At 38.5% G+C, this 21,336-nt stretch overlaps 1 protein-coding gene across 5 annotated transcripts in view; it reads right to left on the bottom strand.

Annotated features, from left to right (window-relative positions):
• TMEM116 (transmembrane protein 116) overlaps positions 1-21,336 on the bottom strand; it is a 131,303-nt gene that overhangs the window by 23,757 nt on the left and 86,210 nt on the right. For 4 of the 5 annotated variants that reach the window (XM_019950104.3, XM_019950103.3, XM_019950108.3 and 1 more), the window contains one exon: positions 7,552-21,161. The exons of the other annotated variant lie outside the window; for it this stretch is intronic. In XM_019950104.3, the coding sequence (XP_019805663.1) occupies positions 20,955-21,161 (207 nt within the window). In that variant the 3' untranslated portion in view covers positions 7,552-20,954. Of the gene's footprint in view, positions 1-7,551; positions 21,162-21,336 lie in introns of those variants that run through there. 5 annotated transcript variants of the gene reach the window in all.

Raw genomic sequence — 21,336 nt, 5'->3', positions numbered from 1 at the left:
TTTTCCATAGTCATGTAAGTATACATATATAGAGTATATATATATATATATATATATATATATATATATATATATATATAGTGTGTTTTAGGGGTAATCTTTTAAAACTGAGTTCACATTATTTTTTTTTTTTTTTTTTTTTTGCAGTACGCGGGCCTCTCACTTCTGTGGCCTCTCCCGTTGCGGAGCACAGGCTCCGGACGTGCAGGCTCAGCGGCCATGGCTCACGGGCACAGCCGCTCCGCGGTACGTGGGATCCTCCCGGACCGGGGCACGAACCCGTGTCCCCTGCACTGGCAGGCGGACTCTCAACCACTGCGCCACCAGGGAAGCCCCACATTATTTATATTCCTTTGAATCTTGCTTTTCTCTGCATAGTGGCAAGCTCAGCAAGTCATCCTATATTTCGAAATCATTTCTTTTCACGACTGCATAGTATTCCATGGTATTTTGTTAAGTATCTTCTACAGTTAATTCAACCATTTTCAATAGTTGGCCATGAATTTTGTTTCCATGGTTTTGTTTTTAGCCTCTACAAATAATACTGCCAACAAAATACTTCTAAATACACAAATCTGAATATAGTACATCTAGGATTTTCTTCTGGGCCCTATTCTCCAACTGTGCTATCTTCCTGTTATTCCTTTCTCTTCTCCACCACTCCTCTTGGCAGAATTCTACTCTCAGGATGACTGACAGACATGTTCAGGAAACTCAGACCAGGTGAGAAGCACCTCCCAGTATCATGCTTCAAGCAATCCTGTTACCTTGAGTTAACTCAAGCTTTGGCTGCTTGTGTTGTGCTGGTTCTGAGAGGCAGTAACTCCACAGCTAGAATTCATTATTGTTAGCAGGGGATAAGGCCGAGGTGATTTATGGGAGCCTGCCCCTCTCCTTTAAGGCCTTGCAGAGGTAGTTTCAGAGGACATCTCTCTATGAAAAAAAAATTAACAAATTTTCCCAGACACCTCATTAAGGGTTTAGGAATAGTACGTTGGGCTTTGGGGCCTTCTGCTCCTTCAATGCACTCACTAAAATGGAATCTAAACTTCTAATCCAGGCATACCACTTCCTATACCACTGGCCAACTCTAGGGCTATTTTGAGAGGTTGGCTAAATCATTTGGGTTTTGAAGTCATAGTGATTTAGGTTTGAATCTCTACTCATCTTTCTTAGCAGTGAGTTTGGATAACTTAATTTTACCCTATGAACATCAGTTTTTTTCAACCATAAAACTGGATAAATCATAAATACCCTGCAGTGTTATCGTGTGGATTACTAATATGTAAAACTTTTAGACTTCTGCTCAGAACAAAATAAAGTCAATAAATATTTGTCCAGGTTACTATTGTTTTCCTTTGTTGCATATCATATTAACAAATTAGGTCTTTATAGGGTATTTCCTGCCCATCCTACATCCTCTTAATTCTCCGCAAGTTGTAACAAGTTATAAATCCCAGAAATTTCTAACTAGGGTCTACCCTGAAATGAGGACTCAGTTTATGCTTTCCAAAAATTCCACCTACATTTAACTAGATCAAACTGTCTTCTTTTTTGTAATACTTATCTTCTTAAATGAATATTTATGGGAAAAAAACCTGTCAGGAACTTATAGAAGAAGAGGGAACTGGTAGAGTGGGCAGAAGGATCTTCAGAGAAGGAAAGTAAGGAGCTGAGTTAGCCTCAGCGTATGTGGTTTTGCCTAGAGTTTAGTGGTCAACAAGTATTGACTAATAAGTCTCTTATCGGGACCCAGCTCCACGGTTGAGCTATTCACATTCATACCTGACCATCCATTAGATGTCCCAAACTGGTACTTTCTCATGTCTTTTCTTTTTTTTTTCAATTGAAGTATAGTTTATGTACAATGCTATATGTTACAGTAGACAGTATAGTGATTCACAATTTTTAAAGGTTATACTCCATTTACAGTTATTATAAAATATTGGCTATATTCCTTGTGTTGTACAATATTGTCTTTTCTTATTAATAACACAAGTGTCTTTGAGGTTAATAGAAATAGCTCAATTTTATATATGAGGCTCAGAAAGGAGAACTGTTTGGCAATGTCACATAGTTAATTAGTAGCAGAGTCAGGACTGGAATTTTAGGTCATTTGATTTCATCGTCAGTTTTCTTTTTGGTATTAGTGATGTGCTGGAGCAAGTTAATATTGCTGGTGAGAGCTCACTGTAGCATATCTTACCAATTCTGTGTTCAGTGACATCATACTGGTAGCTTGAAATTGGCCATGGTGGTGGGAGTATTTACAGCACAGAAATAGGTAAATCATACAAATTTGAGTACCAATTGTCAAACACTTACGAGCATATCACCACAATTATTTCTAGTAATACAAAGAAATTATAAACCATGTTCCCTGAATCCAAGGAATTTATAATCTACCTGTCTTTGTAGACAAAACAATATTATATGAACCCAACTGGTTGTGATATGTATAGGACTAACTGTAAGTTCATTAATAGAATAATGTAAGTTCATAACACCAAATAATGGTCAATTGATCAAATGTAGGCGATAAATCCATGGACCTTGACTTACCCTAGAATTATGAACCAGGATTAAAATTGAGGGACTTCCCTGGCGGTGCAGTGATTAAGAATCTGCCTGCCAATGCATGGGACACGGGTTCAATCCCTGGTCTGGGAAGATCCCACATGCTGCGGAGCAACTAAGCTCGTGCGGCACAACTACTGAGCCTGCGCTCTAGAGCCCACAAGCCAACACTACTGAGTCTGTGCCCCTAGAGCCTGTGCTCTGCAACAAGAGAAGCCACCGCAAAGAGAAGCCCGTGCACCGCAACGAAGAGTAGCCCCCGCTCGCTGCAACTAGAGAAAGCCCACGTGCAGCACCGAAGACCCAACACAGACAAAAATAAAATAAATTAAAAAATAAAAAAATAATTAAAAAAAGATTAAAATTGAGAAACTAATGGTCAATATCTTTACTGTGAATTGCTATTAAATATGAAATCTGACCTCAACACATTTGTTCACTTTTTCATTGATTCATTCTTTCATTCAAGCTTTCACATTCAAGAAACATTTATATGCCAGGAACTGCACTAGATGCTGAAGATAAAAACACAGATTCTGGATGTGGAAAAACTGGAACTTCTACATATCATTGGTGGGAATTTAAAAATGGTGCAACCACGTTGGAACAAAGTTTGGCAGTTCCACAAAATGCTAAACATAGAGTTACCATATGACCTAGCAACTCCACTCCTATAAACATATATATCCAAAAAATATGAAAACATACACCCATACAAAAATTTGTACACAAACGTTCAGAGCATCACTATTCATCCCCAAAGTGGAAACTATGTAAATGTCTATCAGCTGAAGAATGGATAAATAAAATGTTGTATAGCTATACAACAGACCATTATTCAGCAATAAAAAGGAAAGTAGTATTGATACATGCTACAGTATGGATGAATCTTGAAAACATTATGCTAAGTGAAAAAAGCTAGTCACATAAGGTCACATATTATATCATTCTATCTATGTTAAATGTCCAGAATAGGCAAATCCACAGAAACAGAAAGCTGGGGTGGAAGAAGCTGAGGGGGAAAGTGAGGAGGGACTGCTAACCAGAACAAGTTTCTTTCTGGAGTGATAAAAATGTTCTAAAATTAAATTGTAGTGATAGTTGCACAATATTTATTCTAAAAACTTTTGAATTGTGAGCTTTAAAAGGGTGAATTTTGTAGTAGCTTAATTATACATCAATAAAGGTATTTTTTTTTATTTTTATTTATTTTTTATTTTTTTTTAAACATCTTTATTGGAGTATAATTGCTTTACAATGGTATGTTAGTTTCAGCTTCACAACAAAATGAATCAGTTATATATACACATATGTTCCCATATCTCTTCCCGCTTGCGTCTCCCTCCCTCCCACCCTCCCTATCCCACCCCTCCAGGCGGTCACAAAGCACCGAGCTGATCTCCCTGTGCTATGCGGCTGCTTCCCACTAGCTATCTACCTTACGTTTAGTAGTGTATATATGTCCATGCCTCTTTATCGCTTTGTCACCGTTTACCCTTCCCCCTCCCCATAGCCTCAAGTCCATTCTCTAGTAAGTCTGTGTCTTTATTCCTGTTTCACCCCTAGGTTTTTCATGACATTTTTTTTTTCTTAAATTCCATATATATGTGTTAGCATACGGTATTTGTCTCTCTCTTTCTGACTTACTTCACTCTGTATGACAGACTCTAGGTCTATCCACCTCATTACAAATAGCTCAATTTCATCTCTTTTTATGGCTGAGTAATATTCCATTGTATATATGTGCCACATCTTCTTTATCCATTCATCCGATGATGATTTTTTACTTTTAAAAGTAAAAAAATTAGGGAATTCCCTGGTGGTCCAGTGGTTAGTACTCCACACTTCCACTGCAAGGGGCACATGTTCGATCCCTGGTTGGGGAACTAAGATCCCGCAAGCTGCGTGGTGTGTACCAAAAAAAAAAAAAATTATAAAAGTAAAAATATTAAATATAAGGCTAAAGTTCCCTTTTATCAGTAGTCCTAATCACTTCCTAATCCTCCTCATTGGGAACCATTATTATCAGTTTAGTGTATTTGTTTCTAGACCTTCTCTTAAGGTAGAAAGAAAATATATAGTATTGTTTCATGTATGTAAGTATAACATAAATAGTACCATGCTTTTTTTTTAACTCATTATGTCTTGAAGATGGATCCATTTATATATAAGCTCCTCAAAGAAAGTGCTCTGGTGGGATCTTGGGCATTATAAATGTATGTAAGTATAACATGTATGTAAGTATATAAGTATGTATGTAAGTATAACATGTATGTAAGTATAACATAAATAGTACCATGCTTTTTTTTTAACTCATTATGTCTTGAAGATGGGTCCATTTATATATAAGCTCCTCAAAGAAAGTGCTCTGGTGGGATCTTGGGCATTATAAATGCTTACTGTATTTGATGTAATTCAAATAAATAGCATCAAGATATTTGGGGAAAGGCATTGTCATTTCTGCAAAGGATTTCATGCCTGGCTAATTCCCTGGACCTCCATGGTGGGTTAAATATTCCTGATGATATAGTAAGAACTTTGCTACAATCTTCTTCAATTAAAAAAAAACTTTGCTCCAGCAAAGGGTTGAGAGTACAAGCCCTGGGACTTTGTATGGAGGAGCCATACTGGAGGTAAAATAAGAAACAGGAGAGGGTCACGTCTGGAAAGCCAAGTGCAAAAGTGTTTCAAGGAGTGATCAACAGTATTTATGTAGGTGATTAACCAAAAAGCTTAACTAAATGGGATTCTAAAAATTAATATGAACATACTTTAAACAACTTGAATATTCGTCTATTGGACTATTGTTTGATGTGGTAGGTAAGAACCTTTATTTCTCTTTGGTTCATTAATGGAAGTAAAATGTAAATAGAGAATGATTCGTGATTTTTTTTAAAAGAGCCTCTCTGCCATTTACAGTTGTCGTGTTCACATCTAATGCTATAACATATATTTTCAAGTAGCTTTTCCAAATCATTTGACTCAGTGCAAAAACGTTTTCTCTTTACAGTCACATCTTAACACTTTATGTAATATTTAATTGGGTACTATAGTCACAGGTACCATAGTCATAAGTATAACTGGCACAAATAGGTTTGGAAATAAACATATCTTGGTACTTGGTGGAAGCAGATATGTAAGGAAAGTAGATATTAAAGTATAGCCTACTAAATGTCCAGTGAGTTGTGACTGTCACTTTGTTTTAGAGAAAGAATGGAGAACATCAGTTAATGAAATGAGTAGGTCACTTTGTTTTACAGAAAGAATGTAGAACATCAGTTAATGAAATGAGTAGGTAAGTGAAGGGTAAGAGAACTTCCAGTACATACCAAAATATTAATGTTAAATGAGTATGTTGGGCATTATAGGATACTTTAAAACAATTACAGTCATCACCCCAAACTTGTAAGGTCAATTAGGCTGCAGTTTAAAAATGTGTCCTGAAAAGACAGACTCTTCAGCAAGTGCTGTTGGGAAAGCTGGACAGCGCACGTAAATCAATGAAGTTAGAACATACCCAAAAATAGACTCAAAATGGCTTAAAGATGTAAATATCAGACATGACACCATAAAACTCCTAGAAGAGAACATAGACAAAACATTCTCTGACATAAATCATAGCAATGTTTTCTTAGGCCAGTCTCCCAAGGCAAAAGAAATAAAAGCAAAAATAAACAAATGGAACCTAATCAAACTTAAAAGCTTTTGCACAACAAAGGACACGATCAACAAAACAAAAAGACAACCTACGGACTGGGAGAAAATATTAGCAAATGATGCAACTGACTAGGGCTTAATTTCTAAAACACATAAACAGCTCATACAATTCAATAACAAAAAACCAAACAACCCAATCAAGAAATGGGCAGAAAAGCTAAATAGACATTTCTCCAAATAAGACATACAGATAGCCAACAGGCACATGAAAAGATGCTCAACATCGCTAATTATTAGAGTAATGCAAATCAAAACTACAATGAGGTACGACCTCACAGTGGTCAGAATGGCCATCATTAAAAATTCTACAAATAATAAATACCAGAGAGGGTGTGGAGAAAAGGGAACCCTCCTACACTGTTGGTGGGAATGTACATTGGTGCAGCCACTATGGAAAACAGTATGGTGATTCCTTAAAAAACTAAAAATAGAGTTGCCATATGATCAGCAATCCCACTCCCAGGCATATATCTGGACAAAACTCTAATTCAAAAATATACATGCACCTGAATGTTCACAGCAACAATAGCCAAGACATGGAAGCAACCTAAATGTCCAGCAACATGAACATAAATGGATGTTCATGAATGGATAAAGAAGATGTGGTATAGATATACAATGGAATACTACACTCAGTCATAAAAAAGAATAAAATAATGCCATTGGCAGCAACATGGGTGGGCCTAGAGGTTATCATACTAAGTGAAGTAAGCCAGAAAGAGAAAAACAAATACCATAGGATATCACTTATATGCGGAATCTAAAATATGACACAAAATGAACTTATTTATGAAACAGAAATGGACTGACACACATAGAAAACAAACTTATGGTAACCAAAGGGGAAAGTGGGTAGGAGAGGGATTAGGAGTTTGGATTAGCAGATACAAACCACTATATACAAAATAGATAAACACAAGGTCCTAATGTATAGCACAGTAAACTACATCCAATATCCTGTAATAAACCATAATGGAAATGAATAAGGTGTATATATGCATATAGGTATATATATGTATAACTGAAGAATAGGTATATATATGTATAACTGAAGAACAGGTATATATATATGTATAACTGAATCACTATGCTGTACACCAGAAACTAACACATTGTAAATAAAGTATACTTCAATAAAAATAAATAAATAAGCAAATAAATAAATAAAACTGGGAAAAAATTCATGGGAAAGGGGAAATCCTAGGAAAGTTCTCAGTCAAAAGGGAATATGTGAAGGAAGTTGATAATAATATCCTGTGCCTGTGTAGCACTTTTTATTTTACAAAGCATTTTTACAAATATTATTGAATCATCAGAAAAGCTCATATAGATATTATTTCCACTTTACAAACGAAGAAGCTGATGCCCAAAGAGAGTAAATGACAAAAATAAAAAAATTTGCAAATAAACAAACTGAGTCTTGAATTAGGGTTTCTATGTTAAAAAAAAAAACAAAAAACAAAAAAAAAACCTTGTAGTAAGGCTCCATATCACAGTCCATGAAAAAAATTGATTTACCATAGGATGTAGCATTCAATTTCTTAAAGGCTACAAAACAAATTTAAATATAGGAAGAGAGATTTTCAGAAGGTGGCAGCAGCAGTGCAATTTTTAAAACTCTCCTCAAGTCACCCCATAAAAACAGACAAAGCACTATGATGGTAAAAAATCAAACCCTACAAGCAACAACAAAAAAAGGTGATAAGTCATCTTACAAACCCCAAGGTATGGTGTATAAGGACAAACTACCAATAACTCCAAGACCCAAGTGGTAAATAGTACCTGTCATGGAGAAAGCAGAGAGAAGTAATGGGATGCCTATTGGACCTGAGAACAGGATAAAACCGAATATCCAACAGATACTCGCTGGAAAGCATAGTGAGCCAATTTGAAAAAAAGCACCTGAAACTGAAGTTTCTGACACTTCAATTTTGGGGAGAATGCAAGGGGTCGATTGTAAGGGGTGAAGGGGCCAGAGAAGTCTGAGGCCTACAACTTTAAAAATTAAAGGACAAGGGCTTCCCTGGTGGCGCAGTGGTTGAGAGTCCGCCTGCCGATGCAGGGGACACGGGTTCGTGCCCCGGTCCCGGAAGATCCCACATGCCGCGGAGCGGCTGGGCCCGTGAGCCATGGCCGCTGAGCCTGCGCGTCCGGAGCCTGTGCTCCGCAACGGGAGAGGCCACAACAGTGAGAGGCCCGCATACCGCAAAAAAAAAAAAAAAAAAAAAAAAATTAAAGGACAAAGTCTTCTAGGACAAAGTCTTATGCTGGGGAGAATCTGCTGTTAGTAGAATTCAAATTGTCCAGGACGAAAAGGCAAAGGAAAGAGATTTTAACTGGAAACACTTCCATTGTTTCACTAATTAATGTTATTTGGCATTACATTTTGGTAAGTGGTCTTTACCATGTTTATGTAGTATCTTTGTTTTCCCATTAAAGTTTTAAAATAGGAATAGCCAGTGAATTTTAACAACTTTTTGGCATGCATTCATATGTTTATATTTATTTCTCCTTTAACTTTTTTGTGTGATGAATTATGATGATACATTTCTTAATGCTAAACTCATGCTTATGTTTCTGGCATAAATTCTTTTTGAGCATGGTGTTTTCCTTGAATATACTACAAGGTTCTATTTCTAATATATCTTTTAAAATTATTTTAATCTACATTCAGAAAAAGTGAAATTTATTTTGGAGTTTTAAAAAATGCCATCTTTATCAAGTTAGGGAATTAAGATTATATTACCTCCAGGCTTCCCTGGTGGCGCAGTGGTTAAGAATTCGCCTGCCAATGCAGGGGACACGGGTTTGAGCCCTGGTCCGGGAAGATCCCACATGTCGCGGAGCAACTAAGCCTATGAGCCACAACTACTGAGCCTGCGCTCTAGAGCCCACAAGCCACAACTACTGAAGCCTGTGTGCCTAGAGCCCATGCTCCACAACAAGAAAAGCCATCACAATGAGAAGCCCGCACACCGCAATGAAGAGTAGCCCCCGCTCGCCACAACTAGAGAAAGCCCACGTGCAGCAACGAAGACCCAACGCAGCCAAAAATAAATAAATAAATACATTTAAAAAAATTATATTACCTCCATAAAGAATTTTTCATATTTTCCTTTGAATTTTAAAATTTAGCGATGATAGAGTTGCACAAATAGTTTTGTATAATTTAAAATCCTCTGTACCCATATTATACATTTCTAACATTCATTTTTGTACTGTGGTAAGAACGCAACAATTTTTAACAAAAATTTAAGTGTACAACACAGTATTTTTTTTTAATTGGGGTATAGTTGTTTTGCAATGTTGTGTTAGTTTCTACTATACAGCGAAGTGGAGTTCTCTGTGCTATACAGCAGGGTCTCATTAGTTATCTATTTTATACATATTAGTGTATATATGTCAATTCTAATCTCCCAATTCATTCCCACCCACAACACAGTATTGTTGACTCTAGGTACAATGTTGTACAGCAGAGACCTAGAAATTATTCATCTTGCTTAACTGAGACTTGATGTTATTGATTGGTAAATCCCCATTTCCCCATACCCCAGCCTGTGGCAACCATCATTCAACTCTTTGATTCTATGAATTTGACTAATTTAGATACCTCATATAAGTAGAATAATGAGGTATTTGTATTTCTGTGACTGGTCTATTTTACTCAGCATAATGTCCTCAAGGTTCATCCATGTCATCACATGTTGCAAGATATCCTTATTTCTTAAGGCTGAATAGTATCATATGTATATCACATTTTCTGTATCTGTTGATGAACATGTAGGCTGTTTCCACATCTTAACATCTGGTTATTGTGAATCTTGGCTGCAATGAACAAGGGAATGCTAATATCTCTTTGATATCATGCCACTCCTTTCTGGCCTGCAAGGTTTCTGCTGGAAAAAACACTGAGAGTCTTTTGGATGTTTCTTTGTATGTTACAAGTCACTTTTCTCTAGCCTCTTTCAAAATTCTCTGTCTTTGACTTTTGACAATTTGATTATATGCACCTCAGTGTGGATTATCTTTAGATTCATCTTGCTTGGTGATCTCTAGAGTTTGTGGATCTGTATGTCCACTTGCTTCTCTATATCTGGGAAGTTTTCAGTCAATGTTTTGAATATGCTTTCTGGTCTTTTTTTCTCTCTTCCGACTGGGACTCCTATAATGGTTGGCTTGATGATATCCTGAAAGTCCCTTAAGCTTTCTTCACTGTTTTTCATTCTTTCTTTCTGTTTTCTCCTCTGACTGCATTATTTCCAAAGTTCACTGATCCTTTCTTCTGGTTGATCTAGTCTAATGTTGAACCCTTCTAGTGAATTGTTTTTCAGTTCAATTATTGTGTTCTTCAGCTCCATGACTTCTGTCTGGTAGTTTTTAATATCTTCTATCTCTGTGTTGAAATTCTCACCTTGTTCATGCATTGTTCTCTTGACTTCAGTGAACATTTTTAAAACAGTATTTTTGGATTCTCTATCAGGTAAATAATACACGTTCATTTCACTAGGGTCAGTTTCTGGAGATTTATCTTGTTCCTTTAATGTGGAACATCTTTGCCTAATTCTTCATACCTTTGACTTTCTGTGTTGGAGTCTGTGTATCAGACAAACCAGGCACCTCTTTCAATCTTCATAGACTGGCCTCATACAGGAGAAGACCTCAACCAATAACTCTGGCCAGAGATTCTAGGGGCCTCTACCAACTCTTTCTCTCCCCAGGAAGCAGCAGGCATCTGTGTTTTTTATATGCTTGCTTTGTGCTAAGCTAAGGGGAGGAGTTGTCTTTAATTTTTGCCAATTTGATTACTGTGTATCTTGGCATGTTCTTCCTTGGGTTTATCCTGCCTGGGACTCTGTGTACTTCCTGGGCTTGGGTGACTGTTTCTCTTCTCATGTTAGGGAAGTTTTCAGCTATTATCTCTTCCAATATTTCCTCAGGTCCTTTCTCTCTCTCTGTTCTCCTTCTGGGACTCCTAGAATGTGAATGTTGGTGCATCTGACATTGTCCCAGAGGTCTCTTAGACTGTCTTCATTTCGAGTCATTCTTTTTTCTTTATTTTGTTCTGCAGCAATGATTTCCGCCATTTTGTCGTCCAGCTCACTTATCCATTCTTCTGCCTCACTTATTCTGTTATTGATTCCTTCTAGTGTATTTTTCATTTCAGTTATTGTATTCTTCATCTCTTTGTTCTTTAGTTCTACCAGGTCTTTATTAAACATTTCTTGTATCTTCTCGGTCTGTGCCTCCATTCTGTTTTCCAAGATCTTGGATCATCTTTACTATCATTATTCTGAATTCTTTTTTGGGCAGATTGCCTACCTCCACTTCATTTAGTTGTTCTTCTTTGGGGGTTTTATCTTCTTCCTTCATCTGGTACATAATCCTCTGCCGTCTCATTTTGTCTTATTTTCTGCAATTGTGGTTTCGTTCTACAGGCTGCAAGGTTGTAGTTCTTCTTGCTTCTGCTGTCTGCCTCCTGGTGGATGAGGCTGTCTAAGAGGCTTGCACAGGCTTCCTGGTAGAAGGGACTGGTTCCTGCCCACTAATGGGTGGAGCTGGGTCTTGTCCCTCTGATGGGTAGAGCTGTGCCAAGGGTTGTGTCTAGAGGGCTATGGACTCAGGAAGACTTTAAGCAGCCTGTCGGCTGATGGGTGAGGCTGTTTCCACCCTGTTGGTTGTTTGGCCTGAGATGTCCCAGCACTGGAGTCTGCAGGCTGTGGGGGTGGGGCCAGGTCTTAAGAAAATGGTGGCCTCCAGGAGGGCTCATGCTAATGAGTACTTCCCAGATCTGCTGCCACCAGTCTCTCTGTTCCTGCAATGAGCCACAGCTCCCCACTGCCTCCACAGGAGACCCTCCAATACTAGCCCAGTCTAGTAGGCCTGGCCCAGTCTCTTACGAGGTCCCTGCTTTTTCCCTGGGTCCTGGTGCACATGAGACCTTGTGTGCATGCTCCAAGAGTAGAGTTTCTGTTTCCCCCAGTCCTGTGGAATTCCAGTGATCAAGCCCTGCTGGCCTTCAAAGCCAGATTCTCTGGGACCTCCTCCTCCCATTGCCAGACCCCCAGGCTGGGAAGCCAGACGTGGGGCTCAGTACTTTCACTCCTGTGGGAGAACTTCTGTGGTATAATTATTTTCCAGTTTGTGGGTTGCCCACCTGGCAGGTATGGGATATGATTTTATCATGATTGCACCCTCTCCTACCATCTCACTGTGGCTTCTTCTTTGTCTTTGGGTGTAGGGGATCTTTTTTGTTAGGTTCCAGCACTTTTTTTTTTTTTTTTGTCAGTAGTTGTTCAGCAGTTAGTTGTGATTTTGGTGTTTTCATAAGAAACAGTGAGCTCACATCCTTCTACTCTGCCATCTTGTCTCTGTCTCAAGCTAAGGTTCTTGACAAGAGCTTTTACTTTTGATGAGGTCCAATTTATGGATTTTTTTTAATGGATCATGCTTTTTGGTACCATGTTTAAGAATTCTTCACCAAGTCTTAGATCCTGAAGATATTCTATGTTTTCTTCTAAAAAGTTTTATATTTTACATTTATATCTATGATCCATTTGAGGTGATTTTTTTTTTTTTTGTAGTACGTGGGCCTCTCACTGTTGTGGCCTCTCCCGTTGCGGAGCACAGGCTCCAGACGCGCAGGCTCAGCGGCCATGGCTCACGGGCCTAGCCGCTCCATGGCATCTGGATCTTCCCGGACCGGGACACGAACCCGTGTCCCCTGCATCGGCAGGCAGACTCTCAATCACTGCGCCACCGGGGAAGCCCCTGAGGTGATTTTTGTATGAAGTGTTAGGTTTAGGTTGAGGTTCCTCTTTTTTGTCTATGTATATCCAATTTTCCAGCACAATTTGTTGAAAAGATGCTCCTTCCTCCACAGAATTGCTTTTCCCCTTTTGTCAAAAATCAGATGAACATACATGTGTGGGTTCTCTATTTCTGAATTCTCTATTCTGTTCCATTGATCTATGTGTCTATCCCATCACCAATACTACACAGTCTTGAAACTCAGTAGAGTGGTCCCTCCCACGTTACTCATTCCCAAAATTATTTTAACTATTCTAGTTTTTTTGCCTTTTAGAAAACATATATTCACAATAAATAAATATTTCACACTGTGTACATATATATCAAATCATCATATTGTACACTTTAAATATATAAAATTTTATTTGTGAATTATACCACAGTAAAGCTAGGGGGAGAAAGTTGAGAAGAAAAAAATGCCAAGAGCTTGATAGAAAAAGGGGAAAAGACATTAACCGACAATTGTTAAAAGATATAAAAATGGCCTTTAAACATATTAAAACATTTCAAATTCACTCAAAATCAGAAAAATACAAATTAAACAATATCGACCTGCTACTTATCACCTATCAGTCTGGTGAAAATTAAAACGTATGGCATGGCAATATACTCTGTTGCTTAGACTTTGGGGAAACAGGCACTCTGATACACTGCCAGTGGAAATGAAAACTGGCAAAAACCTTCTGAAGGGGAATTTGGCAATATCAAACAAAGCTACATATGCAATTAGCATGAACACTACCTTCTCATTTCTAGGAATTTTCCTCCACAAAAATATATATGTGCAATATTATTTGCTGATGATAGTGTATAATTTCAAAATAATATAAACAATGCAAAAACCCATACATAGGACAGTGATTGAATAAATTATGGTACATCTATAAAACTACTATGTAGCTATAAAAAAGAGAATGAGGAATATTTCTATAAACTGATATGGAGTGATTTACAGGATGTATCTTTAAGTTTAGAAAGGAAAGTGGAAAATATTATGCTACATTTACATAAGAAAAAAGGGGATACAAGGAAATGTATCTGCTTATTTGTGCAGAAAGAAATACAGGAAAAATAAACCAAGTACTATTGAGACTGATGAATGAGAAGTGGGTGGAAAGAATAAGGACATGGGAACAGGTTAAAGGCTTTGAATACACGTTTTTGTATAGTACTGACTTTTAGAATCATGGAAACATTTCACATACATTTCCCTCCAAATCATCAGCAACATCCCAAATGTGGGGGCAAACCAGAATGAAATACAAACAGTAACATATGACCCTAACTGAATTAAAAATGAATAACATGACCATACTGAATAGGTCTAGATAGAAAAGTACCAATCTAAATAATTTTGGGAAACATTATTGCAACCTCATACTGTAAGGCTAAAGATAAAAAGAACTGAACATATTGGGTTGACCAAAAAGTTCCTTTGGTTTTTAAGTAAAAATAAAAGACACATTTTTCCTTTTCACCAAGAACTTTATTGAACAACGTATTCACCATTTTGTTCCACTACCTTCTGCCATTTTTCAGGCAACTTCATAATTCCATCTTCCCCAAACTTTTTAATCTTTTTGAGCAACGAACTGTTCCAGGTGCCTTTTACAGTCTTCCAGGGAATTGAAATTTTTTCCATTAAGAGAATTTTGTAAAGACCGAAATAAATGGAAATCCGAAGGTGCAATGTCTGGTGAGTATGGCAGATGAATGAGAACTTCCCAGCCAAGCTGCAACAGTTTTTGTCTGGTCATCAAAGAAACATGCAGTCTTGCATTATCCTAATGGAAGATTGTGTGTTTTTCTGTTGACTAATTCCAGATGTTTTCCATCAGGTGCTGCTTTCAGGTGGTCTAATTGGGAGCAGTACTTGTTGGAATTAAACGTTTGGTTTTCTGGAAGGAGCTCATAATAGAGAACTCCCTTCCAATCCCACCATATACACATCATCACCTTCTTTGGATGAAGCCTGGCCTTTGGTGTGGTTGGTGGTGGTTCATTTCACTTGCCCCACGATCTCTTCAACTCCACATTATTGTACGGTATGCACTTTTCATCACCCGTCACAATTTGTTTTAAAAACAGAACATTTTCATTATGTTTAAGTAAAGAATTGCATGCAAAATACGGTCAAGAAGATTTTCTTCACTTAACTTCTGTGGAACCCAAACCTCAACGTGAATAACATAACCAAGCTGGTGCAGATGATTTTCAACGCTTGATTTGGATATTAGGAGTATGTCGGCTATCTCCCATGGTATAACTTTGATTGTTCTCAATTAACGCCTCGATTTTTAAAAAATATTTTAATTAATTAATTTATTTGGCTGTGTTGGGTCTTAGTTGCAGCACGCAGGATCTTCATTGCAGCATGCGGGATCTTTAGTTGAGGCATGCAAACTTTTAGTTGCAGCATGTGGGATCTAGTTCCCTGACCAGGGATCGGACCCAGGCCCCCAGCATTGGGAGCACGGAGTGTTAGCTACTGGACCACCAGGGAAGTCCCTAATATCTCAATTTGATCACTAACAACTTCAACTAGTCTACCTGACCATGGAGCATCGTCCAGCAAAAAATCTCCAGCACGAAACTTTGCAAACCACTTCTAACACATTCAATCAGTCACAGCACCTTCTACATACACTGCACAAATCTTTTTTTGCATTTCAGTTGTGTTTTTACCTTTCTTGAAATAATAAAGCATAATATGCCGAAAATGTTGGTTTTTTTCTTACATCTTCAATATTAAAATGGCTACGCAAAAATTCACCAATTTTGATAAGATTTTTTAAAATGCATGCTGATATGACAGCTATCACGATACAATCTACCAAAATTGTTTCAAATGAAGTTAGAGACAACTAAGCACTACTAGAGCCATCTTACAGAAAAATCTGAACGAACCTTTTGGCCAACCCAATAAACACTGTTCTCCAGTTCATATATTTGCTTTTCACAGAGGCATGGGTTAGTTACTCTAAAAATACTTTACATGTATCCTAGGATTGAGCAACTAAACAAACATATTGTGAATAATTTTTTTTTAAAAAAGGAAAAGGATTGGATGTTTGAAATGGGCTGTATGGTACAGAGTAGGGAATGGTGCAAAAGGCATTAAACAGCAGACCTACCCAGAAATCCACAAACCTCTGCTCTGGAAGTTAAGTTTCAATGACTCAAAAGAGTACTGGATGACAGGAAGGGAAGGCTGTTCCATGGGAACTGGGACTAAGGGAAGAGGTTATATATTTTCTTTTCTTGGGGCCTGATCCTGGATCGTTGTACTGACTGGACCTCTGAAAGTTTCCTCTCCTTGGTATACTCCTCTATGAAGACAGCAGGAGCTCAGCTAAGGAGCACTAAAACTGTTGTTCTTTGAGGGTGGTTGCAAAGTAAGGACACTCCAGAAGAGAGAGAGCTCAAGAGGAGTAGGAAGAGACATAGTCAAAAGGTAGGTGTCATCATGTAATATTCTGAGGGTGGGAGCAGCTATCCTTCTGGCAGGCAGCATAGCTTTGATCTTTGGCCAAACAACTGTGTCACTGACAAAGACTTGGGTCCAAGGGAAGTCAACTCACAGACAGAGGTCTGGGATCATTTGCTGTTTCACTTGGGCCATGACAATGACAACTCCAGTTAGTTACTTTGCCTGCCCCCTGTCTTGTCTTCTATGAAATCAAGTGGTCATGGATAAGGTTTGGAGTGATGTTTCTTCAAGGAATGCCGCTTAGGGCATTTGAGAAAGGGCCCTTCCCATATTAAGCTGCATGTCACTTTATTGGTAATTGTGACTATTCTTCCAGGGATGCACTGTAGTGGGAATCTCTTTATTATGAAATAGTCTTCCCTAGGAACCTGATGATGTTCAGAGAACTAGAAGAAAAAGCAGAAAAGGTGTCCAATGTCCTGCTCAAACAAGAAAAATGGCATACTATTAAGTTGAAGCAAAAGAAAGAATTATTTGTCAAAAAGTTCCCTGTTTATACACATCAAAATGGGAAACTAAAAAAAAAAAAAAAAAAAAAAAAAGGGAAACTAGTCTTGCTTTTATTCAGGATGACTGAGTATTCAGAGGACGACCTGGATTCTTTTGTGACAATCAGCACTTGCTCAGGGCAAAAGGGAATCCTGACCTTAGATGGCACTGTCTTTGGTATCAAGCCTATATATATTGAGCATATATGGTTTACAGCATATCTTTAAAATCAGGTGAGTCTTGTGTAATCCGTGGAGATAAGCAAGAGGAGCTCTTAAGCACTTCACAATTTCAGAGCAAAATAGAACCTTCCTCAGTTCCTATGTCCTATATGTGGCCACTTCCCAAGTATGTACAAGTTGATTGTGGTTGACAATAAGTGATTCCAAATGTGGAATAATAATGTTACCAAGACCACAAAGATGTTAATAGATGTCCATGCTCTGGTCAATAGGTACACGAAGGATATAACATGAAAGCGGTGCTTACTGGGTTAGGGATATGGATAGAGAAAACCCTTGTGCAAATCTTCCTGAATTTGCAGGAAACACTTCAAAATTTTATACACTGGAAAGGCCGGAATCTCTTGAGAGGGGTGAAACATGATGCTGCTCATGTGATTATTGGCCAAATTCTTGGGAAGTATGAGGGCCATGCATTTCTCAGTGGTTACCTGCATTGCCAAGAATGAAACCATTGCTGAATCTTTCTTTCATGAAGATACACCACATTTCACAGCTTTCATAGCTCATGAGGTTGGCCATGACTTGGGAATGAAGCATGACCACGTGGCCTGCAAGTTCCATGGCCAGCACCTCTGTACTACGCATGAATTTATTACTGTAGATATGGGCTTCAGCAACTGCAGCTTCCACTATTTCCACCAGCTGTTGCATAAGCACAGAGAGGGCTGCCTATTTAATAGAACTGAGCTCCAAAGCTCTTTTTGAAAGCCATATTGTGGGAATAAGATATTAGACAAAGGAGAAGAATTTGACTACGGCAGTGTTCTTGACTGTCAAAAGGATCACTGTTGTCTGCCCTCATGCCAGCTGAGGAAGGGTTTAAATTATGCATTTGGATCTTGCAGCAAAAACCGCAAATCTCTAAAAGCAACCACAACTTGCCACCTCAGCGTGGATAAGTGTGACCTCCCAGAATACTGTAATGGCACCCCCAAGTGCTGCCACACGGACACCTACAAGCAAGATGGCACTCCTTGCAAGGAACAAGGTTATTGTTGCCAAGGCCGGGGTTGAAGCCTGGAGAATCTGTGTGTTAAAATCTTTGAAAGGGGCACAAAGGTTGCCCAGGAAAGTTGCTAACATTAATGAATACCAAGGGAGACAGGTTTGGAAACTGTGGCAGTGAATCTAAAGGGATATTTAAAGTCTTCAGCAAGTGCAAGGCCAGAGATGTAAAAAGTGGGAGGCTGCTATGAGAAAACATCCAAAGGCTCCCATGCATTGAAAAACATCAAACACCCAGTTCCCCATGCAGAACACATGGTATTGGGGTGCAGAGATTTTTTGAAGCTACAGACTGGGCTGATGAGGAGGAGGTGAAGGATGATACAACATATGGTTCAAGGAAGATCTGTATTAATCAAAGCTGCATAGATACAACTGTACTCCACTATGACCGTAAACTGGACAAGTCATGGAGTCATGGGAGGGGTATTTGCAGAAATTTTAAGAACTGCCACTGTATCTATGTCTATGCCCCTCCTACATGTGAATTCAAGGGTTACATAGTTTGAATAGTGGCCCTCCTACTCTCAGCATGACGAAGAGTTGATAATCCCAATCTTGCCTACCATTTTATTATTTTCCATTCCTACTATCTTTTTATTTGCCTACATCTATAGAATATCTAAGACCAGTGTCAATGCAAAAAATTCATCAGAGAAGCAAGATGAACAAACCTGACATATATTTGATAATTATCTTCTTTCTGGTAATAAAGTCAAATATGAAGTGATACCAATAGGACATTTTAAGAATTGGACTCCTAAATTCTGGTGTCCCTCAAGGTCTACGGAAATGAGAATCTTGCTTCCATCTGTCTTTCTATATGCTGAATTCTTATTAGTTTTTAAATTAAAAGAAGTTAAAGCAGCTCTCTAGGTAAGGCAATCTTTCTTGTTCTGTGCTACCCAGTAATCTGTGTTATACGTCTTAGGAGGCCTCAAGATGTGTTCTTGACATCATGAAGTCAGGTTACCATCCATAGTAAGGCTGAAGCTCATGGCCTAAAACCTAAAGAACTATTATTGAGCTCCCTAACATTTCTACTGAGAACTCCTTTGGAAAGATCTCTGGAACTTACTTTTCAGAGTATACTGTCTAATGCACCATTATAATCTACTCTGTCAATTTCCTCTAATCTTAAGGATTTTGCCTTGCACTGATGAAGGGAATTTACCAGGTGAAAAGTATCTGATTATTAGTTCCAGATGTTTTAGTTGATTGTCATTCCAGTTTTTGTCCATTTGGCTTTCCCCTTTGTTTTGGCATCATAGTATCTGATGCCCTGGCCTCAGTTTGGCCTTGTTAATGACTTAACTGGAGAGACCAAACATCACTTGTTATGTGACTAAAGAGGAAGAAACATTAAACATCCCTACCCATGAATGAGGCTCTTCAGTGTGGGAATCTTTTATTTCCCCAAAGGTTAAATTCTGCTTGTTAGTCATTCATTCATCTGTTCATTCATTTATTCAATACACATATATTTAGCACTTACAGCCAGATTGAACCATGTAAAATTGATATTAGACCATTTTCACCTACAAAAATGGCAAGTTCATATGGTTCAACCTAATTCTACGTCCAAGCACTATGAAACCTACCTTGGGTTTTTGCTTATAAATGAGAGTTGAGAAGTTTTTGATTCAGAGTTTTAGTCCTGATTTCTCTTAAATCTTATTATCCACTGTAACTTCAAAAGACTGGCCTTAATTTTATGGAGCAGGAAGGTTCCTATTGCTAAGGCCTAGAACGGCATGGAATATGTAAGAGACTAGGATGTGGTGTGTATGAGGATCCCACTATCACTTTTTTTTAAATTAATTAATTTATTTTGGCTGCGTTGGGTCTTCATTGCTGCACGCGGGCTTTCTCTAGTTGCGGCGAGTGGGGGCTACTCTTCTTGCGGTGCACAGGCTTCTCATTGAGGTGGCTTCTCTTGTTGCGGAGCACGGGCTCTAGGTAGTGCGGGCTTCAGCAGTTGTGGTTCGCGGGCTCTAGAGCGCAGGCTCAGTAGTTGTGGCGCACACACTTAGGTGCTCCACGGCATGTGGGGTCTTCCCCGACCAGGGCTCGAACCCGTGTCCCCTGCATTGGCAGGCAGATTCTTAACCACTGCGCCCCCTACTATCACTTTTTTTGGCAGCTTCTGTCCTTGCTTCTTCTGAGTTTCCAAAACTCTTCAAAAAATGTAAACCCAGGACTTTGTACAACCAAAAGGAGAGTAATAGCAATGTGAAGATCTGAGAAAGTTGTTGCATGCCACACTACTTCCCCCACAACCATGGAGTAGAGAGTCTGGAAATACTTTATATAAATAATAACTTGGAATTTATTTTTTGTAGAAGAGACTTAGACAAATCTAATATCTATTGAAATAATGAGTCTATCTCTTAGGTGGAAAGTGGCTTCATCTCCCTGAATAGTGACTTTACTTGTGAATCAGAGAATAATGATTAGATCCCACCCACTTCACCTAGAGTAGCTACTAACCATGGCACTACACTCCCTTTCACTTCCGTAGTTTAAGGCATGGTTAGAAAAGACTTAAGATGTTCTTCCCAAACATTCCTCCCAAACCATTAGTGTAGAATCATTCCAGTTCTGGATGTTCCAGTTTTACAGTTTCAAAGAATGGTGGAGGTGCTAGTAGCAAAAGCAATGGTAGACTCCAGTGGATCTGGGCCTCTGCTATAGAATCTCTTCTGTGAGCATAATAATGGTGTCTGGGTGTCTGCATCATGCCGAGCTTCTTGCTTTAGTTGGTAGAACTTGTACTGTGTCCAGCTGTATACTCCACAGTTGAGCAGACCCTGAGATGATGCTGTTAGAGCCTGGAGGAGATGAAGGGGTGATGGAGCCCATCCTTCAGATTTTCAGAGATTTGGGGAATAGTTTCCATTCCTCTTATTTATAAATCACTGTTATATTTATTCTATCTCAAAAATCAAAATTTGGTGTCAGTTTTTAAAAAATATTTTTCTAGCTCTTCCTGAACTCACTCTTCAC

Source organism: Tursiops truncatus, chromosome 13 (genome assembly GCF_011762595.2).
Source record: "Tursiops truncatus isolate mTurTru1 chromosome 13, mTurTru1.mat.Y, whole genome shotgun sequence".
NCBI lineage: Eukaryota > Metazoa > Chordata > Mammalia > Artiodactyla > Delphinidae > Tursiops > Tursiops truncatus.
The sequence above is the reverse complement of the archived record's forward strand: the minus strand, read 5'-3'. Positions and strand labels throughout refer to the sequence as shown.